Genomic DNA, 23,077 nt, shown 5'->3' on the forward strand with positions numbered 1-23,077 from the left:
TTCCCTTACAACAATAGTATGACTTTTTTTCTCCAGGTATACTAAGGTGAGGCAAACTGAAAGACAGCAGGTTTTACCTCTATGAATTTTATAGTTGGCTTTCTAGACTATAACTGCATCTCTGCACGAAGATTGAAACTTTTCACAAACTTCAGCTTTACCTTTTGGTGGCTTTTCTGTGTGTCGTGTTTGAACTCTGACAGAGTACAGAGTCTGTGTGTCTTAAACTGGTTTGTGTGGGTGTGTGTCACGTTTCAAGAAGCTGGTGTTGGTCAGATCTACAGCAAAGATACTAAAGATAGACTGACAAGTGTTTCAGAACGCATTTCAGGTAGTATAATTCTGTTTTAATTAGCATAATAAACAATTGGTTTCTTTGTCGTCTGTCTTAGCATGCAGATGCAGTGAGTTTCCCTTTTCCTTTGTACTCATAAATGATGAAACCTGATAGTAATCTACTCAGACTTAGTCTCAGTGCACAAAAACAGACTAATGTAATTGTCAGTGTCTTTGTCTATATGTCAGGGCTGCAGATGAAATGCCACATTTTACAAATGAAAAGGTAAAGGGGAGATACTGGAGAACAGCCTCATTCCCCACTGACTACTTGAATGTCAGCTGTTTTTACAAGGTAAAACGACCACAGTCCGCTTAGGCCTCTTTGTAATACACACAGAGGACTATAAGTAACAGCACTAAGTGCTGTTTCTGTAGTGATGGGTGGCTTTATGGCAGGGCTAACTGCTTCTTTAATGAGATCGCATGGGCCCTTAAGGTGTCAAACAATAAAATTTTGTTATTGAGGTTTTGCAGTCAAACACACACAAACACTGCATATACACTCGCATACACAGATCTAAATTCTTACACATACTGCTGTTTATAAATGCTCCTCAGCTGTCTGGGATTGATGCCATAATTACATGTTTGTGTATTACAGAGTTTGCCACATGGTGTCTTATTTTTTTGTGTTTTTGCTGTTGCTTTTGTTGGCACAAAAAGGACACAACTTAAAAAAGGAAGTACATAATGCATGCAGTGTTCCATCTTTGCACATCTAGCGATCTAGCGTCACCTTAACCCAGCAGTCAACTCAATAACTTCCTCTTGTCAGATGTCTCACTTTATCTTTTCAATGCAGCTTTAATAAACAAAGTAAAAATACAACTACAGTATAGCTTCTGCACCAGCTGGTACAAATGACACAGGCTATAAAGGTAAATGTGCAAGTAAGTGAGTTTATTTTAGTCCTAACAGTTTCATACAGGATGTTAATGCGCATTTGTACAATACATACAATAAAGCCACCTCACTTTAAAGAATAGTGCTTCCCATGATGCAACAAACAATCTGTTTATGCTTATACACACAGCAAATAAAGGACGGCACAGAAGCAATTAAACTTTCTTTCTGGAAACGTAATGTTTTAAATCATCTCTCCATCCCTGACATTGTAGTTTGTGATTTATTAAAATGTCTCAGATCAGTGACTCCTGGCAGAAAACTCTGTGCATGACCTTCACAGTTTGTTAGGGTAAAATAATTGAAGTTTTAAAATACAGATGACAGTGTGAAGTTGTAATACTCTCATGCAAAATTGATCTGAAAAGCTGCTGGACTCCTGGGAACACACAGGCCACATGTAACAAAACAGTGTCATCTTGGAAACTCAGTTCTGTGTCACACATCTGCACAACAACACCATAGTCTCTGCTTAATCAATTAACACTGTAAATAAAGCTCATATGTACAAAATACTTATATCTAGCTGTTGCTCATGGTTCATATATTATATCACAAAGTATCAAAAAGCATATATCGAAACAAACCAAAACCCTAGCATTAGTTTGATTCTTAAAAATGGCTACAGGACACTTTCTCGACTTGAGCCCATAGTAGCAGTAGGTTCATTCCCGACCCCCAGCTGTCCAGGTCTAGGACTGAGACTTCCTGTAACTGACCAGCACGGTTGTTTCTTTACAGGAGCATTTTGGTCAAATCCCAAAAGTCTGAAGGTTTGTTGGCGGAAGGTTTTGTCCAGGAGGAAATACATCACAGGGTCGGTTGATCCCCTCAGTGCAGCGAGAAGAAGGAGGCCATTCTTTACCTAGACAAGATGTGCACTTCAGTGTATTTTTCTATGATGAATGAGTTTGTTAATATGGCTAATACTTTTTGGATTTTAACATTAAGCAAATGACATCACATAGCACAGTGCAAGCTAGTTTAATTTTTTAGCTCATCTGCATTTTTATACACTCAAAGAAGTTTCATCGCATTAAAATAAACTCATTTATCACAATATTCTCCTGAGACCAAGCAATGCATTTTTGTCCTCTGTAGGGGACAAGAGTTTCATGGCTTGATTAAAAATAAATAAATAAATGTTGTCCACTGCGAAGGACATTTCATAAAAAATGCATCTAATAAAACTGTTGCAAAATGATGTTTCCAATAAAGGCAATTATCTAATTTTAGAAAAGCCAAAACTTGTACTCACCTGGGTCTCAGGAGGATATGTTTAACTTAAGGGGTTATATATAGTATTGATATTCCAAACTATTAACTGTAGGAGGAAATCATGTACCATAACACACTTAATGACTAAAAAAACCCCTATCAAATATACGCTATGTATCCACAGACTGTATCACTCACTGAATAAAGTATAAAGATCATTGTTTACACACATCTGTGTTATGGAATCATCAAGTTTTGTTCTTCAAACTAAAATTCAGACAATCAGTCAAACTTGCACTGTTATAATCTTCACATGTTGCATCAGATGATAGTTTACATTATAGCTGTTAGCTTAGCTCTGTTTTTTAGCCACAATAAAACCACAAATCACCCCTGTTTTCTGTGCACTTTGTACTGCCAATAACATCAAACTCCATTCTTTTCATTTACAGTTGTGTCCATTAGCGAAAACAACAACAGTGGTTCTAGCTTTTAGCACTTCGTCATTTTCTTTGACTCTAAAAGTTGTTTTTTTTCGGTTCTCATCCCATATCGTCACTTTCTGATGTTTTGGTCTCGTGGTCTTAATGGCATTAGTTTTCCTCCCCACCAGCAAAGACCAACAGACTCACTACTCCCTCTAGTGGTCACATAAATCCAACGGCCCATAGTTACCCCACCCCCCGAAGGAGAGTCAAGGGGGTATTGTTTTTGTTTCAGTTTATTTGTTTGTTTGTTAACACTCTGCAAACAAACATCTGTACATCTTTTTTTTCTCCCATTTACTTATAATGTTACTTACATGTCTGTAGCAGCAAAACCATTGCTTGAATTCATATCAAATTGAGTTTATAGATTGCCAGTGACCCAGAATAGATGTCATTACATTTTGGCAAAAGTAGGTAAAAGTTCAAATTTTTAATGATTTTTTTTTTACATCTTTTTTTCCCTCCTATTTACTTATAATGGGTGAAATTTCAAATGTCTTTAAAAATATAAATTTTTGTGCGAGGGGCAGGGTTTGCTGTGCCTGGCACCACTTGTTATGAATAAATTCAGTTCATATCGCTACAATCCAATGCAGTTGCATCTAAACTTCACCGCATCTTATTCTCAGCACTCTGACAATTGTAGGTTATTTTTTTAATATTTCAATTAAAATTACTACATATAGTCCCTTTAAGTTGTCTGCTTCAGCTCTTTAGTTTTATGTTGGTACCATATAAAAATATACATACATTTTTTTTTACCTCGACTTGAAGTTGAACAAGAAGTCAAGTACTCTATAGTATTTGTTCCGTGCCTTTAAATATGCAAAGGTGTGCGTATCAAGCTCAATAAAACTCTTCAGTGTCTGCTTCAGTTTATATTTGTGCTCGGTGGATGAAATGTAATCACCTCAACGTGGGTGGAGAGTGGATGGCAGTGGGTGCCGGGTTCAGGTGAGTGGGCCGACTGTTGATAGGCCAGAGAAATGAAGATGGGTTTGTAGATGTGATACGGCAGCAGACATGCCGAAAGGACAACCTGAGAGCAGATTAATAACATAGGAATTATATGAGGTTCATGAGATTAATTTATGTTTGATCCATGAAATGAAATATTTGTGGTTACGGTTAGGACTGTGTGATACGAACCAAACTTCACATCCTGGTATCGGCCTTTTAGCGATAAATATGATGATAAAGCACATTTTCTTTAAATTCCATAATTAAGTGGTTTATATAATATTTGTATAATATACTAACAAATACATTTCTTTTCTCCACTTGATATTTTTGCTCCTTTTTTCCATTTGTTTTGGAACCATTTGCGCAAATTTCAGTTACAGCTTCAGGAGCCAGAAATTAGAGGAAAAAACCTTGAACACCTTCGTTCTTCAGCTCTCTCCTTTCTGTCCAAATTAAATGACTAAATATATCAATAAACAACTGGACATTGCTTTAAAGGAGTGATATTTTGCTTTTTTAAATGGAATTATGCATTTTAAAACATTTCCCTGTGGTCTATATTAACTGCAAATGCTATGCTTGGGTCTGAATTCTTCATTAATTCAACTCCACAGGTCCATCTTCAACCCTATTTCTGAGTAATGACACCAGAAAGTTCATTTTGAGCGCTGGCCCTTTAAATGCAAATGAGGCACCCCACCCCCTCCCTGCTGTTATGTCCTCTTCAGCCACTTGTTTGTTAATATAAAAAACAACTGAACATTTTTGGTAATCAGCTCAAAGTTTGCACATTTTCAGTTTTTACTACAACTGCTGAGGACAAAGAATTATGGCGTACTCAGAGAAATGTTTGTTGGATGTCTTGACCTTAAATGCGCAAATTTTGTGACGTAACTAGTTATAAAACATAACAAAGTAAGAACAAATTAAAATGGGTTGTAGAAATTCACTCAGTTTTTGCCGGAATGAATATAAAGATAGGTTTGCAGCACCTGGAGGGTTCAAATTCAAACCTTTTAAAATATTAGGGTCTAAATACACAAATAAATGTACCAAAGACTAATAAAAGTGGGTTTAGCAAAATATGACCCCTTTAAATTTTATGTTTGTTGCAAAGCAGAACTCTCATTTCCTCTTAGATTGCTTGAATTACGTTACCCTGAAAGGGAACTTTGGATGCAAGTTTTAAACATGTAACATAATACATAAATACAGTGCCAACAAAATAACATAAGTCATGTTGTTTGAGCCTGTCTGCAGCATTATTTATAAAGTATGGTTTTCATTCCTGAATGAAGCTGTTTTTATCATATTCACCCAAAAATGGATGCTAGTGATGACTTTATCTTAACTATATAAGATTCAGTTGTTCATCTTTGATTTCAATTCCATTTCCTCTGTATTCTTAGACCTTTATAAATTTTAAGCTAAACAGTCGCTTGATATTTTGCCAGTGACTAAGAGTGATCCTGTATTGAAAGAGAACATTTTCCTGTCAGAAGTGAGAAACTTTCAGTAGTTGAAGTGATTCACACATACATACTGTATCTTTCTCACACTCAGGTGGCTTTGAGGTTAGGATTTGGTCGTGACGTAATCAACAGACTAGATAAAGGAGTGATATATTGGGGTTTTTTAAATGGAATTTTGCATTTTAAAACATTTCCCCTGTGGTTTACATAAACTGTAAATACTATGTTTGGGTGTGAATTCTTCATTAATTCAACTCAAAAGTTCCATCTTCAACACTATTTCTGAGTAATGACACCAGAAAGGTTGTTTTGAGCGCAGGCCCTTTAAATGCAAATGAGCCACTTTAGGTCCCACCCCCTCTGGGTTGTTGCCTGTGCTGCTCTGTCCTGTTCAACCAACAACTGAACATTTTAGGCAATCGGCTCAAAGTTTGGACATATTTTCAGTATGGACTACAACCGCTGTTGATAGACAGTTATGTCGTACTCTGAGAAATGTTTGTCAGAAGTCCTGACCTTATATGTGCAAATGTTGTGACGTAACTAGTTATAGATGTAACAAATTAAACAGGCATTAAAACAGGTTGTAGAAATCCACTTGATTTTTGCGGAATGAATATAAAGATAGCTTTGCAGCATCTGGAGGGTTCAAATCAAACTTTATGAACTATTAGGGTCCAAATACACAAATAAATGTACCAAAGACTAATAAAAGTAGGTTTAGCAAAATATGTTGATGATATGATGATGAAAATATTTGGGAACAGGAAGAAGGACTTGAGCTTTTTACTGTTGGTCGTATCACATGGCCCTAATTACAATACTGTCAACAGAGCAATCAGATAGTTGAAGGGAATGATGAGATTCATAGCCACCTGGATGACTATGATGTTTCGCAGCACTCTTCCCAGCAGACTCTGCGAGGTGATGACATTGGTGCTGCGGCGTGAACGCCAGATATGCTTCAAGACCGACATGTAGGAAAGCAGCACCAGCAGATAGCACACAAAGAACACAGTTATAGCAGACACATTACAGGCTGCAGACAGACCTCCACCTACTTCAACTGCGGGGTTGTAACACATTATATCCTCCCCAGTTTTAGTAGAATCCCCACTGATCACTTCCCTCACTGAGTAGAAAACTGTCACTGGCACGATGCCCCCTACTGCTAGCAACCACACTGCACCACAGACCTTTCTGGCAAAGGAAACCCTTTTGAGGCGGGTGAAGAAACTGTGCGGCAGCAGGGTGATGCAGGTGTTGGGCTTGGAGGCGTGGGTGTGCTGCACGAGAGCTGCAAAGCGACTGAGGGCCACCCAAGTGAGGATCATGAGGCCTATGTAGATATTAATGTGGAGCACCGGGGTGATGAGATGCAGGACAAGCTGGCACAGGACGCTGCTCAGTGTCCAGAACGAACCACAGGCAAAGTAGGCAGCGAGGAAGGGGGTGGTGAGAGACAGCATCAGGTTGGAAACACTGAGGTGGGACAGGTAGACATGGGTGGGGGATGTGGTGGAGATGCGCCGCAGGAACACCCACAAAGACAGTACGTTGCCTGGGACGGCGGTGAGGAAGAGGATTGTGTAGACGGACGGAAGGAAGAAGAGCGTGGCAGCTGTGGGACAGAGGGAGAGAACATGGGAGGGAAGAGATGGCGAGGCAGAGAACTGGCGGGAGGTGTTGATTGGTGGAGAAGTGTGAGCTGTATAATCCATTTGATCTGTGAGAGACAGGAGAAAGGTTAGAGAGAGGAGGGCTGAACTAATCTGCCTTCCATATAATACAGAACATTACTGCACAGCTTTGTTGAGTTCTTGAATGAGAATGGTCTGGTCTGACATTCTGCATTCGGTTATTTGTGTTCAATAGTCCACTGCTATGCTACATACAATGATTAATATTTTTGATAGCTGCTTAAAATATTCCATACTACGAGGGGCGACTGAAAAGTTTTGAGCCTAACATGGAAAGGATTAAGATATGAAAACCAAATTTGGTCCATGACATCTTTCACATATCTCAATCTTATCCAGTAAATTTCTTGGTCATAGCAATCTTTTTCCCTGTTTTCCAGGTCCCTGAACTTTCTGTATCAAGTGTTTCCTGAAAAATGGACAAACTGGAGTATGGGGCTGATTTGTGACTATGGATGAGACTTGGGTCCATCAGTATCAGCTTGAGACCAAGGAGCAGTCAAAACAGTGGAAACATCCCATGTCACCAACCCCAAAGAAGCCAAAGGTCGTACGCGTACTTGATGACAGCCCCATACTCAAGTTTGTCCATTTTTCAGGAAACACTTGATACAGAAAGTTCAAGGACCTGTAAAACAGGGAAAAAGATTGCTATGATCAAGAAATTTAGTGGATAAGATTAAGATAGGTGAAAGATTTCATGGACCGTATTTGGTCTTCGTATCTTAATCCTTTCCATGTTAGGCTCAAAACTTTTCAGTCGCCCCTCGTATCTTTGACAGTAAACATAAAGAAGAGAATTCACAGACCAAACTACTCAATGTGAGATTAATGTCAGTGAATATTAGTTTCAGTCTTTATGTAAAAACTGTTTTAAGCAGTAAAATCATTTTCACATCGATTACATAATTTTGATGTCACTGTTTTTTGTTATCAGTGTGAAGAGTCTATCTAATTCAGACCTGAATCATTCTGTTGGAGGTTGTTTCACAAGAACACCCGGCTACCACACACTACCCATTTTATTAAACAGTTTCTATGTGTGCACCAGTGTGGTAGGTAACTTCCTGCTGTTGCTTAACACTGAAAATAGGCATCAACATACTTAATATGTTCTAATATCACATGAACAGATAACTGTAGAGTAGAACCTTGAAATGTATTTTATGATGACAGTGATGAAAGCTGTAACCTGATACGCATCGATCTTGACTGGAGTTTGAACCTATTTCTTATTAGAAGAATATTATATTAGAAGAATATATACTATGAAGAATATTATAAATTTTAATGCCTGATACAGATTAGTGAAAAGAAAATGTATAATAGATAGATAGATATTAGCTCTTCTTATATTGCATTTTTCCCCTTCTGTAAAACCTGACTGTTATCAATTGTCATATTAACATAAACAACAAACAGTTGTATGCAAAAGAAATCATATATTTTTTTGTAAACAGTCTCTGTAAGATATGGAGGAAAAAAATCACATTATTTCCCATAGATAGATAGACAAATACTTTATTCATCCCATAGGGAAATTTACAATTAAAATCAAAATATTATTCAGTATTTTAGAATTTTTATGTTGCCATTTTTAGTTATTTCTCTAGTATTCCTATATAATGGGTCATCATGTAATATTAAAAATGTCAGCTCAGTCACTCAGTCTACCTGTAGTATCATAATCTTTAACAGAAATTTTTTATTGTAGTCATTTTGTTTTGATGATAAAAAAGCACATGTTCATATTAGTATGATTCGCAGGTTAGTTAGTTTATTTTATACATACCACAGAGAGCAGCCCTGATGAGAGATGACACAGTCAACAGCAGCAGCAGCAGCAACACTCCGGTAAATAAAACGTCTTTAGATGAAACTAAAAACAAAGGTTAATGGTAAGCTTAATAGCAATACGCAGCCTCCGCTTCACTTCCCTCTTCCTTTAACACTAGAGGGGGAGGAAATATATGTAAACATTTGAGTGGGTGTGAGGATACTCCCTCACTTCTATATATATTGCTTTTGGCTTCCTTAATGACATTAAATGCTTTATGCGTGGTTTACCACATGATTATAAGGTGTGATGCTGCGTACCAATGTGGTTTCATACGTAATATAGCGGGGGGGTGCTTGATTTTATTAGGAAGTGAGCAGTTAAGAAGAATGTCTTTATTTTTTCTATTTTTAAGGGACAATGGTTTGTTGTTATAGATAAAAATGTCTTTTTTATATACCTGTTTGTTCAGCTCCACCTACTTTTATATTAAAACTCCCCTATATTGTTTTTAGTCTCCACACAAAAGGGATACAGTAAATTGTGAGTGTTTTTTCAGACATGAATTCCTCTGTAAATGCCTGTACTAATTCTGCCTCAGGGTGGCGCTGTAGTTCTATTTGAGCAGCAAACTGTGGGTCGTGTTGAGTTTCTAGTGACAGATACAAGGTATTAATCATTTTCTGAACAAAACAACAGGCACGGCCACAGCAAGCACTATGTTTGATGGACAAAACTAAAAATGTGGCATGTTTTTGGTTTTTTCCCCCATATCAAAAGCTTTGACATTTTATCAGTGAAGCCCTGCGCTTTCATCTCAGTAAACGGTCCTCTGGGTGCTCTATAAGCTTGTCATCACTATCTCAATTTGTCATGAAAGTTCTTGCTTTGATGTAGATAGTAGAGTTTCCTCTCGCCTCTACTTTTGTGAGAAAGTCTCACAGTTGTGTTGAAATGTATGAGATCTCTTCATAAGCCTACACATTATTTTGGTCTCAGCTGCACTTGAAGGCAGAATTTAATACAGTCTGTAACACTGCTTACAGCTTCTTTAATTTTCAGCGTCACTATAAGTATATATGTTTGAGTTTTGTTTGGACCTTGAGCGCTGAAAAAACTATTGTAATTTTTTCTGACCATGACTGTCATTCAAAATAATCTGATAACGCACTAAGAGCTTCATTAAAGGAGTGATATTTTGCTTTTTTAAATGGAATTATGCATTTTAAAACATTTCCCTGTGGTCTACATAAACTGTAAATGCTATGCTTGGGTCTGAATTCTTCATTAATTTAACTCCATAGGTCCATCTAAAACCCTATTTCTGAGTAATGACACCAGAAAGGTCGTTTTGAGCGCTGGCCCTTTAAATGCAAATGAGCCACTTCAAGCCCCACCCCCTCCAGGTTGTTGACCATGCTTCTCTGCCCTGTTTAACCACTTGTGTTTGTTTAGTACAACCAACAACTGAACATTTTATGTAATCGGCTCAAAGTTTGAACATATTTTCAGTATGGACTACAACTGCTGCTGCTGATAAACAATTATGTCGTACTCGGAGAAATGTTCGTCGGAAGTCTTGACCTTATATGTGCAGATGTTGTGACGTAACTAGTTATAAAATGTAACAAATTAAACAGGAATTAAAACAGGTTGTAGAAATCCACTCCATTTTTGCCAGAATGAATATAAATATAGCTTTGCAGCACCTGGAGGGTTCAAATTCAAACTTTATGAACTATTAGGGTCCAAATACACAAATAAATGTATCAAAGACAAAGCAAAATATCACCCCTTTAAGTGTCTTGTACGTATTATATATTGTATTATGAGGCTGTAGGACAGATGGCATCACAGTCACTGTTTTCACTTTTTTTTTTCCTCATGACATACGTCTTCATTTTTGGTGTTTTTGTTCCCTGCTGTCCTGTAAAATGACTTCCACCTCTGTGTGGTTTAAGTCGACGTTGAGGGAAACCTTGTGAGCCATGGAAGCAAGTTAGAAAAGAAATGTCATCCTCTGTTCAGGTGGCAGTAAATCTAGGATCCCACACAGTTTGGAAACATAGTGGAGCTGTTTTTAACAATAACCAGGACTGAGTATGTATGGGGAAAAAAGAGAAAAGGTATGGGAAATGTTGCATTAATGCACTATTTCAGGGTTTTTCATGTACATTTACAGTACAGAAAAAACACATCAAATGAAGAATCTCACCTCTGAGTGCTCATTGTGGATCCCATTTATGCTGTTCAAAAGGAAATTGACTGATTTCTGTCTTTCTAAAATAATCCAAAAATAATTTAAGATTCCCAAGCACAAATATCCATCAGTTTTCATTCCTTGAAGGTTAATTACCTCCACCAAGGAGGTTATGTTTTTGTCAGGGTTTGTTTGTTTGTTTGTTTGTCTGTCCGTTAGTGTGCAACATAACTCAAAAAGTTATGGACAGATTTGGATGAAATTTTCAGGGTTTGTTGGAAATGGGATAAGGAAGAAATGATTAAATTTTGGTGGTGATCGGGGGTGGGGGGGCCCACGGGGGGGGGCACTGATCAGCCTTGGCGGAGGTCTGCGCTCTCCGAGTGCTTCTAGTTGTAATAGTAATGATAATAATGTAATACCATATATGATACCTTTATTCCAAATTATTGCCCCTATTCTGTTTTCTTATGTATATACACATCAGGAAGAATAAAGTGATCGTGCAAGTAGTGTTTTTTGTAGATAGCCACAGTCTGGTTGTGCCCTATTTGATCCTATTTCAGGAAAAAGTTCTATAAAAGTAATAGCAATAGTAAATGACGAGAGGCGAGAAATGTTTTCATCCCCTTGGAATTGTGCATCGTTTACACCACAGGTGTCAAACATGCAGCCCAGGGGCCAAATCCTGCCCGCCAAAGGGTCCAGTCTGGCCCTTGGGATGAATTTGTGAAATGCAAAAATTACACTGAAGATATTAATCATTTTAGTTCAGGCACCACAAACAGACCACTTGAATCTTCATTGGGTCGGATCAGTAAAATACTATCTTAATAACCTATAAATACTCACAACTCCAAATATTTCCCTTTGTAAATGTAAACCTTTTCATGTCATTTTACTATATTTACACTAAAACAAACTAAATTTTCACAAAACCACAAACAACCTCAGCAAATATGAACATTTTGAAATGTCTGAAGTGTAATTTTAACAATATTCTGCCTGCTATTAAATGTTTTGTGTATTTGTTGATCCACTGTGATTTGTATGTTGTAATTTACATGTGTAAATGATAAACTGAGACATATTGTTAAAATCGCACTTAGTTTTCATAAGAAATTTTCATTTGTTCATGTTATTCACAGTGTTTGAAAGGGTAGTTGGTAAATATAAACATTTTCATCGCATAATTTTACTTTTTTGCTCTAAAACATAGAGGGAAGTTTGGAGTTGACATTTTTTATATGTTATTATGTTATTATTTCACTGGTCTGGCCCACTTCAGATCAAGTTTGGCTTAATGCAGCCCCTGAACTAAAATGAGTTTGACACCCCTGATTTACACATATGATTGTTAATATTAAAGATAATTTTACAAGTCAAGAATGTTGCAGTTTCCTTTAAAATTGCGGAACAATGACACTGTGAAGAAATGTTAATAGAAAAACGACACTCCGAAAAGTTGCAGAAGTTCTGTCATCTTAACTCTTCTTTCCACTATCTGGTCGGAGCTGCTAAAGCTGTCTCTGCAGCTTTAACATGACCAGAACTAGGGTGATTTTTCACCTCGTAATACTTTTCCCCTCGCTCTTAAATAATGTCAAATGTACCACAGCAGTGATCATCTTGATGGCGATGACGTGTAACATATGCAATTAGAAATGCAGTCCATTCAGCTGTTTAACGCAAAACTACATGTTTCTTTTCATGAATTGCAACTGTTTCTTAAATTAATGAACATCATTTCTATAAATGGTTCCAACAGGATATATATATAAAAAAAATTCTCTCACCTTAGACCACCATTTCCTATTGTCTTTTGAGCAGGCGCCACACCAGCCAAGCAACAGTCCTATTACAGTCATTTGGCAGTAACACAAAGGACATGTGAGCTGTTGGATTTTAAAAGCATTTATTTACAGATAAAAAAAATCTAGGTTTGCACTCGAGCATCAAATATCTAACAAGAAGTCTGGAAAATTTGCTGTAGAAAACATGCAGGAACCCTCTGTTTACAAAAAATGCTGAGCTACCATCATGTTTACACAGGAAACAGTCAAGGGTGTGAAACTTTACAGCTCAGTTAGGCTTCATTTAGATACATTTATTGCTTGAAAGCGCTGACGGAGCTGATGTTAGTCTCTCCTCTGTCAGTCCTTCCAACTCTGTCTTCCAGCTCAACGGTGGAGCTGCTCCCATGAGCCGTGGCATCGTCTCGCACACAACACATGCTTCCCGCCATGCGCAGCACCTCCTTCCTCACCGAGGACGATATCAGAAAGTACATAACGGGATCGAGGCAGCTGTTGAGCGCAGAAAACAGCAAAGCGATCTCATTGGTTTTATCCGCCACGCCCATCCAGAAACATGACGTGTCCGTGATCTGGGTTTTGATGTAGAAAATCCTAACTAAGTGATAAGGCACGAAACAGACGGTGAAGACGAAGAGGATGAAGAAGGACTTCTTGGCCGTTCGAGAGTAGCGGGATGCATTTGGCAGGTCTGGCTTCTCCTTGGATCTTTTCAGAAGATTCAGGGCGATTTTCCCGTAAGACGCCATTAGAGAGATGAAGACGAGCCAGAAGATGAGCAGCACGAAGATGTTGATGTACGCTTTCCACTTTGCATCGTGAAGCTGCTTGTAATGGAAACACCTGCAAATACCAAACATGTAGCGTTAGCTCGTCTTGATAATATGACACACTGAAAGATAAAGGGTAAAACTTTATATGAACATAATAGTTACCGACATACATATCATCATTTTGGCTCCTCATTATGAACCCCTTATTACTGCTTTAATCTGCATGAACATGCTCAACAACTACCAGGCCATTAACTCACATATTGCCTCATTAACATCATCATAATTAGTGATAGTAACCAAGGAAAATATTGTACATAAATTAATTTGTTTATCTCAGTTTTAACTTGAGAAAGTGGTGCCACAAGAATGTTCCCTTAATAGCACTTCAAAAATATTATCTATAACAAAATACAGAACTGCAAGTGTTAATTGTGTCCTGCAATTGTGTTAAGTTTTGATGTGTATTTAAAATCCACATCATTTGGGGGGGGGATGACCTACCTATGAATTACGGAATCTTCCCCTGGCTGTAAAATCTAAGGCATTTACTTAATTCTACCCAGACCGCTACTAAAACCCATACAGGCAGCAGTACAACAGTTTGTACATCATTTCTTTTTTTACATTTAAATCATGCATGAGTCTTGTTGTGACTTGTGTTTCTGTTTCACTCTGAACATGATGAACAACAACATGCTTCAGAATCAACTGCACAACACGCCGCCTTCATTTTGCTGCTTTTAAGAAGATGCGCCTGGGACCAGTTTAATGAAGATATGATATGCAGTGGCATTTTAGGGTTTAATAAATAAAGAAAATCCAGCGCTTACTCTGTTAGCTTACGTTATCCATACTGTGCAAAGCATATGCAGGTTATAATTTATGCACTGCAGTTTCCTTTCTGAATATAAATACGCAGTAATTAGGAGGTTATTGAAGGAAAACTATCATGCAGAATAAGTCATTAACTGTTTTATGAGCGCCAGTATGTGTGTTCATAAACGCCTCATTGACGGTGAAATATATACCTTTTTAATATAAAGCGTTACTGCATTTTAATTAATAAAACTGTCACTAACTTGTCCCATGGTGGGTGGCTCTTTGACGTCACGATCACCAAAGTCATGGCAAAGGCCACAATCCAGACGGCCGCACAGATGGCGGCGCTCCATCTTGTAAACAGAAGTCTAAGCCACATCCCTGCACCATGATGGATCTTCAGATAGCGGTCCACGCTGATCATCCCCAGCAGAGTGATGCTGATGTACATGTTCATGTAGAAAAGGGTGCCCACTGCTTTACACAGAGTGGGACCCAGGCTCCAGGTATTGCCTCGACTGTGATAGAGAACCCTGAACGGCAGACACACCATCAGCAGCAGGTCGGCAAATGCTATGTTAATGAGGAACACCCGCACTGAATTCTTCTTAGAGTGCACAGAGAAGAAAGCCCACAGAGCCACCAAGTTTCCAACCAGACCCGGAACGAAGATGAAAGAGTAAAGCACAGCTAAAGACGTCTGCAGCGGGTTGTCGTCCAAACAGTCTTTTGTTTTGTTAGGAGTCGGGGTCGTGGTCAGATTCATGTCGCTTGTTTTTGTGCTGATTAGAAAAGGGAAAACATGTGGCATCTGAGAGATAGTTGTGGCAGCTGTGGCGATGCCTTTTGTCACGATGGTTTTTGTGATGTTCATCTCTGCAAAGAACGACAAAGATTTTAGATTAACCATAGTGTGTTTGGGGTTTTTTTGGTTTTTTTTCAGTCATTCTCTTGTGGGCTGTTAGCCAAGGACCTACACTTGTGGAAAAAATTATTAGACCGTCAAACATAATCAAAAACAATGGTTATGCAATCAAGTACTAACTCCTGTGTGTATCATGTAACCAAAACAGACAGAAAAGAAAACATGGAATGCCTAAAAGCACTGTTTTTGTCAGTACAGTGCCATAGCTATGGATGTAAGAACTGAAGTGATTTTGGTTATTATCAAGAAAAACATGGAAATTAGTCTAGGTGTCAGCTCTGAAATTAAACTCTTATGAGCTATTTTTGTTGTGGTCATTATTTTTGTCCAAACAAATGTACCTTTAGTTGTACCAGGCATTAAAATGAACAAGAAATTGAAGAAAACAAGAGCTGGTTGAATCATTTTTTCCACGACTGTTTATATGAATCATGGACTCTCCTCCTGGCTGTAAAATATAACACATTAACTCAACTCTGCTCAGATCATCACTAAAAACCATACAGGCAGCAACACAACATTTTATGTATTTACTTTTTTACATTTGAATCTTGCAAGAGTCTTATGTTTTTGTTTTAGAACATGCTGAAAAACATGCTCTGCCAATTCATAGGAAATTCTTATCAAGAAAAGTAAATGAAAGACTGATAACCTTTATTGCTTTTTCCCCTCCCTGCTGTTCTCATATTAATTGCTTCAGAAGCTGCTTTCATTTTGCTGCTAATAAGAAAAGCAACTTGTCAGAATACTCACCCAGTCGCTGAAGTCCATCAAAACTACTTTGCGTTCATGTTTCTTTGTGGCCTGTACGGCGAAAATTAATAAACCTCCACTCCTGCACTGTGCACCAGAGAGTAGCTGCTCACTTGTGGTTTTTCAAGTCCTTTTTCTTTTTGTCTGTGTTGAATCTGCAGAAAAGACCACAAGCCTTTGTTGACACGCACAGTTCAGTTTCTTTTTCCTCTCTCATTTGTCTGTCTGATGCTTTCCATCCTGCAGTGTCTTAATAATCAAAGTTCAACTGAAAAGACTCCTGTGCAGAGTTTACTGCTTCTTTGTGCGGTGTCTCTTCAAATGTGAGAAGTGTGGCCTCCTCAGCTGTGCTGTCGAACGTAAAGAGAAAAATGTTGAAGTTCACAGAGAAAACCTCATGCTGTGGTCAGCCCCCTCGTTCCTCACAACCACTCTGCAAAAGTCTGAGATGCGTTGAGAGGAAAAAGGGTTGGGCTCTGCTTCTGAACACACGCAGACTGATCACAAAGCTGGCACTGCTTGTATATACAATAAGCTTACCACTCTGGGCTCTTATTATAGTATGTGTGTGTCTGCTGAGTTTAGCTCACTGTGAAAGAACAAGTCACCCGAAATACCAGTGTACGTCTACATAATGATAAAGTGAAACTCACAGCAAATAAGATCTGGTTTACTTTAAAGGAAGAAGGATTAAAAGTTAATTATGCCATAACTTTCTGAAAAATTTGATCAGTACAGCAGAAAACACTGACACCTAAAAATATATATATATATATATATATATATATATATATATGTGTGTGTGTGTGTGTGTGTGTGTATAAGGAGAAGAATACAAACACACAAACATGTATGAAAAGGGGATGTGGTCAACCTGGGGTGAGTGGTTCCTGTGGATGGGGGGTGAGGGACCTATTTATTTATTTATTTATTTATTTATTTATTTATTTATTTGACAGGAACAATGCAGTCAAACGTACACTACAAACAAAAATTTAATAATATTTCTTTTTTTTTTTGTCTTTTTTTTGTTATTTTTGCCATTTGTTAATAAAACTGTCTGGTCATTGAAAAAATGTGTTTCAATTCAATTCACACATTAAAAAGTAAAAATCGCTGAGCAAGAATCCCAACTGAAAAAAATTAGTCCAAAAATTTAAAATATCCTTAACTTTTTGTTTGTAGTGTAGTTGCAGTTGATGTGATGCATATACTGTTTATAGCTAATGCTAATTCTCAACTCCAGTCCCTGGTTGGGCTCTTCCACAACATTGCAGTACAATATAAAATATACATCATTCAGAATAATCATAACATACAATTCAATAATCCAGTGTTGCATTTATATATGAGGCATTCACTCACTCACTCACTCTCCCACACAATATACACAATATTTACAGATGAGAACAGTTGTGTTTTGTCTTTAACCAGTGTTCTTCTGGCAGGGGCCTTATTACATTGTTATTGTTTTTATGATCACTATTGTTATTATTCATGCACACACAGCCCACATGATGCTCAGAGTCAGCTAAAACATATGGCAATATCCATATCATTTATATAAGTACATTGCATTTTGTGAATCTTGTAGGTGATAAGTCCTTTTTTTTCCTCTCTACTTTCTTTTTTCTTTCCTTCCTTAATGCACTCCTTTGTCTGATATAACACACTCAAATAAAAATGTACACTTGTCACTCACTTGCATAAAAAAGAGGAGGAAAAAGTCACCCAGAATAGCAGCGTCCTCATAATAAGAAAGCGAAGTTCAGAGGAAATAAAGTCTGGTTTATGTTTAGTTACTTTTGGGATGATATTTATAGTAATTATGCCACAACTTTATGAAAACAGCACAGATATATTTGTAATAGAATACAATGACACAAATTGAGGATGTCGCATAAAGTTAAAAATGAAGAAGTGAAGCTTGCAAAATTGTGTTCAAATAGTATAAGCCCCTCTAAGAGTAAAAATGTATGTGAAGACAAATGTCCCGATTCAAGTGCTGCTGCGTATTAAACAATCTATAAATTACAAGTACACATCTGCTGACAGTAGATGTATATGTAACTGCCTGTGAAATTCCATGTATGTATAAATATGTTAAATAAAGCACAAGAGGATTTCTGTGCACATGTAAGAGGATATGAAAAAAAAGTGTGACTGTACACTATATTAAACCTGAAAGTTCAAGGTCGAAATGTTTGTTCTGAGAAAGTTGAAGCAACCAAACCCTCTACCCTCCTCCATGTGGTTAATTACTTCTGCGTTTTTTTTTTTTTTTATTTCCGTTTTAGCAGTAGGCGTTTTGCATAAGAACACAACACAACACACAACAAACACAACAAACACAACAAATTTAAACATATCAGTCGTGGGAAGAAAATAAATCCGGGCCTATCTTAAAGCTGTAAATGTGCAGTATATCACTCAGCTGCTTCTTATGATCCTCCTACACTGTTGTGTTTTTTTTTGGTGTGTGTGTGGCCGTGGTGGGCGATGGTTTGGGTGTGTTTGGGTTTCCTTGTTTGTGGGAGGTGTTGCTCTTTAATTAACAGACAAATCATTAGTCTCTCCTCTCTTTTCTCGTTCTCAGCCTCACTGTGTGCTGCTGGCGTCCAAGGAGAACTCGGCTCCGGTAAAGTTAGGCGGCTTCGGAGTAGCCATCCAGCTCGGAGAGTCAGGACTGGTTGCAGGAGGTAAACTATAAATCACCACGAACACAAATCAAATCTACCAATTCACCTGCCTCCAACTGAAACAGACAGTAATATCAGGACTATAAAGCTCAGAACAAAACCACTGACAAGGGTTGTTTCCTCTTTATAGTAGATATGGGAAACAATTCTCTTAAATCCTTAATATATCTTGCAGTGAGGTGTGTGCATGATAATTGTACTGGGTTATTAACCCTTTTTTCGGCACTCATAGAAATACTCTGAAATTCAACCTTAGTGTGTTACTGGAGGACATACCAAGACTTTATTACTTCTGAGAAATTTTTCAAAAAATGTGTATTATGTAGAAAATCAAGGTCAGTGAAGTTACCATATTTGCTTCCTTACATGTAAGTGGCAAAAAAAAATAAAAATACAAGAAGTAAATAGAAAAAAATACATGTAAGGCAGGGGTGTCAAACTCATTTTAGTTCAGGGGCCACATTCAGCTCAATTTGATCTCAAGTGAAGAACCAGTAAAATAACAACAGTGAAAAAAGTAAAGTTACAGTATGATCAGGTTTACATCTACAAAGTTTCCTTAAAAATCTGAATAGCATGAACAACTTGAATTGTCTTAAGAAAAACAAGTGTAATTTTAACAATATTCTGCCTCGGTTTATCAGTTTATCATGTACAGATGTACATTACAATCGCAGAAAACACTGAGTAACAGGCAGAATATTAGTAAAATTGCATTTACTTTTCTTACGACATTTCCGTTTCTTCATATTTGTTCAGGTTTTTCACATTTTATAAATATTTTCAAGTAATTTTACTTTTTTATACTAAAAAAACAGAAAAAAATTGAGGTTGTCATTATTTATAGGTTATTATAATAATATTTGAAATCTAATTGGACTGTATGTGGAACCTGAATTAAAATGATTTTGACATCACTGATTGTTAATATCTTCAGTGTAATTTCTGCATTTCATCAAATTCATCCCGCAGGCCAGATTGGACCCGTTGGTGGGCCGGATTTGGCCCCCGGGCCGCATGTTTGGCACCTGTGATGTAAGGTGAAAGGAACATATATGTTAGAACAATAGAACAACATAAGTGCTGACCCAGACACCTGTCAATATACATAGTATCACTTTGAACATCATTTGTTACATTAGTACCATTACTTTTAGGGATGTCCCGATCTGATCTACAGGTCCATATTGGCTACTCCAGACCCGGTTCTGGGGCAGGGGTAAACACACATCCTGCTCCCTCAAATTAAAGTTTCCGAAGGTAGGGGAAAGGAAAATTAGCTGCACAACAGCGGGAGGCTTAGAGGAATTAGTAAAAGGTGGGGCTTTTGTGGAATTTCTTGACCCGCCCCACAAGGAACCTGCTGATGTACGCATCACTAACGTACGGCGCAGAACGCACCCCCATATAATACCTGGATGGACTGTCCATAGACCTGCTACAGCAGTGGCAAACATACGGTCCACAGGTAAAAACCGGCCTGCCAAAGGTTCTAATTTGTCCCACAGGATGAATTTGGAAAGTGCAAAAATAATGCTGAAGTTATTAAGAGTCAAAGGTGTCTTACATGTTTTAGTTCAGGTTCCACATTCAGCCCAGTTGTGATCTCAAGTAAAATACTAGCATAACCTATAAATGATTTCAAATTTAAATCAAAATTTTATTGTAAAAAGTCTGTATCGGATCGGTATCAGATCGGTATTGGCAAAACTAGTCCTAAAAAAAATCGGATCGGAAGCAAAAAAATCCAGATCGGGACATCACTAATTATTTTATGGTACCTAACAAAGCCATTACACTCACTGTTCATGCAGAGGTGGACCTTACAGACCCTGTAGACCACATTGGACCTGAGATTGTTGCCTCACTATTACTGTCACTGTCACTGTCTTGTGATATATGCTGAAATTACCAATAATAGTCACTTGCCCGATAAAGGGTTAATTAAAGACATTTCCAAAATTCATATCAATACTGATGACAGATTTTGTCATCTTTCAGACAGTCATGACTATATATGGTTCTAAGTCTTAGTCTGAAGGTTGGGCTCAGTTCTAGTTTAATTCATTCATTCAGTTAAAAAATATGTGGGTGCTTTATATAAACCTTGTCCTGACTGTGTATGTGGAAAAGCTACTGCTGATTTTTACTTATTTATTTCTTTCTAGCTTTTTTTTTGTTTTACTTACACTTATTCCCTTTGCTCTGTCTCGTATTTCACTGGAAATTTCTGCCTAAACAAAGGATAGACAAGCCTTTTTTTCCTGCATGAATACTGATTGACGTTATAGATTAACTGTCTGTGTCTGTTTAGCCTACATGTTACTTCTATTTACATGTAAATGTTGCTAAGGCTGGTCAGTGACGTTTGCCTTATTAAGTAAGAATGCAGCTGTGTGATGGATGTTGTTGCTAATCTCCTCCTTTCCTGGGAGGAGACACAACAGAGGATCCGTCTGACACATCACAGCTCATTCCTACAGACAATATCACAGCGCATATCCACACACATCCATTAGCATTTAGTACAGAGAGATAACATCTGCTTTTAAAGGCTGTTATTACCCGAAGCGCTACCAACTTTAACAACAATTTTATCTGTATTCATTCACACATTGCACATTTCAGATTCAGTCTAATCTGTTTATCAAATCTGTGCTTTTACAATGTTTTTATTACCACATGTGCACAATCCTGTCTACACTAATACACATATTTGACACAAAAACATGAAGCACTTAAGGTCACCAAAATGGATGTTAAGTGAAGATTTTTATTTTTAAGAATAAGAGATTAGAGAACAATGGCGTCACAACCCAGTTGTCACACATGCTTATTGTTGCTTTGCGTAATGAATATCAAATATAGGTCTTGTAGTTGTATAAGTAAGTAAAATCAATCACAGCTACCTCACATATTTGAGAGACAGACATATGTACCAGTGTCGTGGCTAAATCTTTACAATATAAACAATACACTTAAAAAAAATAAACTAACATTTTCAGGTTATTTAAAGGAGTAATATTTTACTTTTTTTTTTTTTTTTAAATGGAATTATGCATTTTAAAACATTTCCCTGTGGTCTACGTAAACTGGAAATGCTGTGCTTGGGTCTGAATTCTTCATTAATTCAACTCCACAGGTCCATCTTCAACACTATTTCTGAGTAATGACACCAGAAAGGTCGTTTTGAGCACTGGCCCTTTAAATGCACATGAGCCACTTCAGGCTCCACCCCCTCCAGGTTGTTGACCGTGTTTTCTGTCCCATTCAGCTACTTGTGTTCATTAATACAACCAACAACTGAACATGTTAGGTAATCGGCTCAAAGTTTGGACATATTTTCAGTATGGACTACAACCGCTGCTGCTGACAAACAATTATGTCGTACTCGGAGAAATGTTCGTCGGAAGTCTTGACCTTATATGTGCAAATTTCAATGTGCAATAAATGTACCAAAGACTAATAAAAGTGGGTTTAGCAAAATATGACCCCTTTAAGGTTGTTACTTCACTTGTCATTGTTGCTGAACTTCTCAGAGTAAAAATTTCAAATATTGTCAGACAGAAATAAAGGTTTGTCTGAATGTTTATTGTGGTTAAATGTGTGCATATATATTCTGTAAAACAAATGCTGGGGGAAAATATATACATTAGTGCTGAAAGGACATAAGGGATAGTTCAACTACACCGAAAATGTACATTATTTTTTATTTTATTTAACCAGGAAAGTGTCATTGAGATTAAGAACCTCTTTTTCAAGGGAGTCCTGGCAAAGATGGGCAGCAGCAAGTACAAAACAAAGTTACAAAATTACACAGTTAAAACATAAGCATAAGATAAAATGGATGCTATAGACATGTGATCAATGAATCATCGTATCTGTAATAATGTATAGTAGAAAAGTGACCCTTGCAGAAAACACCTTAACCCTTTATAGTTCAGTCATAGAAATACTCTGAAATCCAAAATTTCAACCGTAATGTGTTATTAGAGGACATAACAAGACTTTATTACTTTAGTGAAATTTTTCAACATTTTTTATTGTTATGTAGAAAGTCAAGGTCAGTGAAGTTACCATATTTGGTTCCTTACGTGTAAGTGGCACAAAAAAAAAAAAATACAAGTAACTATAAAAAAAATACAAAAAAAAAAAAAACCCACATGAGGTGTTACATTAGTACCATTACTTCATGGTACCTAACAAAGCAGGTACACTCACTGTTCATGCA

The 23,077-nt window shown here is 37.3% G+C and overlaps 3 protein-coding genes across 19 annotated transcripts in view; 1 reads left to right on the top strand and 2 right to left on the bottom strand.

Annotated features, from left to right (window-relative positions):
- Positions 1 to 23,077, top strand: part of caska (calcium/calmodulin-dependent serine protein kinase a) — a 198,879-nt gene that overhangs the window by 94,370 nt on the left and 81,432 nt on the right. For all 17 annotated transcript variants that reach the window (XM_030125752.1, XM_030125754.1, XM_030125745.1 and 14 more), the window contains exon 6: positions 18,744 to 18,846. In XM_030125752.1, the coding sequence (XP_029981612.1) occupies positions 18,744 to 18,846 (103 nt within the window). The remainder of the gene's footprint in view (positions 1 to 18,743; positions 18,847 to 23,077) is intronic.
- Positions 1,231 to 9,015, bottom strand: gpr82 (G protein-coupled receptor 82). Its single transcript, XM_030125762.1, has 4 exons — positions 8,876 to 9,015; positions 6,259 to 7,109; positions 3,859 to 3,987; positions 1,231 to 2,107 (listed from the first exon to the last, which is right to left on the bottom strand). The coding sequence occupies exons 2-4, from the start codon at positions 7,102 to 7,104 to the stop codon at positions 1,865 to 1,867; spliced, it is 1,218 nt and encodes a 405-aa protein (XP_029981622.1). The 5' UTR covers positions 7,105 to 7,109; positions 8,876 to 9,015; the 3' UTR covers positions 1,231 to 1,864.
- gpr34b (G protein-coupled receptor 34b) lies at positions 12,957 to 16,494 on the bottom strand. The gene is made up of 3 exons (XM_030125763.1): positions 16,148 to 16,494; positions 14,730 to 15,345; positions 12,957 to 13,717 (listed from the first exon to the last, which is right to left on the bottom strand). The coding sequence occupies exons 2-3, from the start codon at positions 15,341 to 15,343 to the stop codon at positions 13,168 to 13,170; spliced, it is 1,164 nt and encodes a 387-aa protein (XP_029981623.1). The 5' UTR covers positions 15,344 to 15,345; positions 16,148 to 16,494; the 3' UTR covers positions 12,957 to 13,167.

The sequence above is a fragment of the Sphaeramia orbicularis genome, chromosome 21, assembly GCF_902148855.1.
Source record: "Sphaeramia orbicularis chromosome 21, fSphaOr1.1, whole genome shotgun sequence".
Taxonomy (NCBI): Eukaryota; Metazoa; Chordata; class Actinopteri; order Kurtiformes; family Apogonidae; genus Sphaeramia; species Sphaeramia orbicularis.

Excerpts from the sequence above, each read along its gene's own strand:
- gpr82 (XM_030125762.1), bottom strand. The coding sequence starts at position 7,104 with ATGGATTATACAGCTCACACTTCTCCACCAATCAACACCTCCCGCCAG. Across the intron at positions 3,988-6,258 it reads GAAACATCATAGTCATCCAG|GTTGTCCTTTCGGCATGTCT; the intron begins GTGGCTATGAAT and ends ATCTGCTCTCAG. Across the intron at positions 2,108-3,858 it reads CACTCTCCACCCACGTTGAG|GTAAAGAATGGCCTCCTTCT; the intron begins GTGATTACATTT and ends CATCTTGTCTAG.
- gpr34b (XM_030125763.1), bottom strand. The coding sequence starts at position 15,343 with ATGAACATCACAAAAACCATCGTGACAAAAGGCATCGCCACAGCTGCC. Across the intron at positions 13,718-14,729 it reads AGCCACCCACCATGGGACAA|GTGTTTCCATTACAAGCAGC; the intron begins GTTAGTGACAGT and ends TGGTATTTGCAG.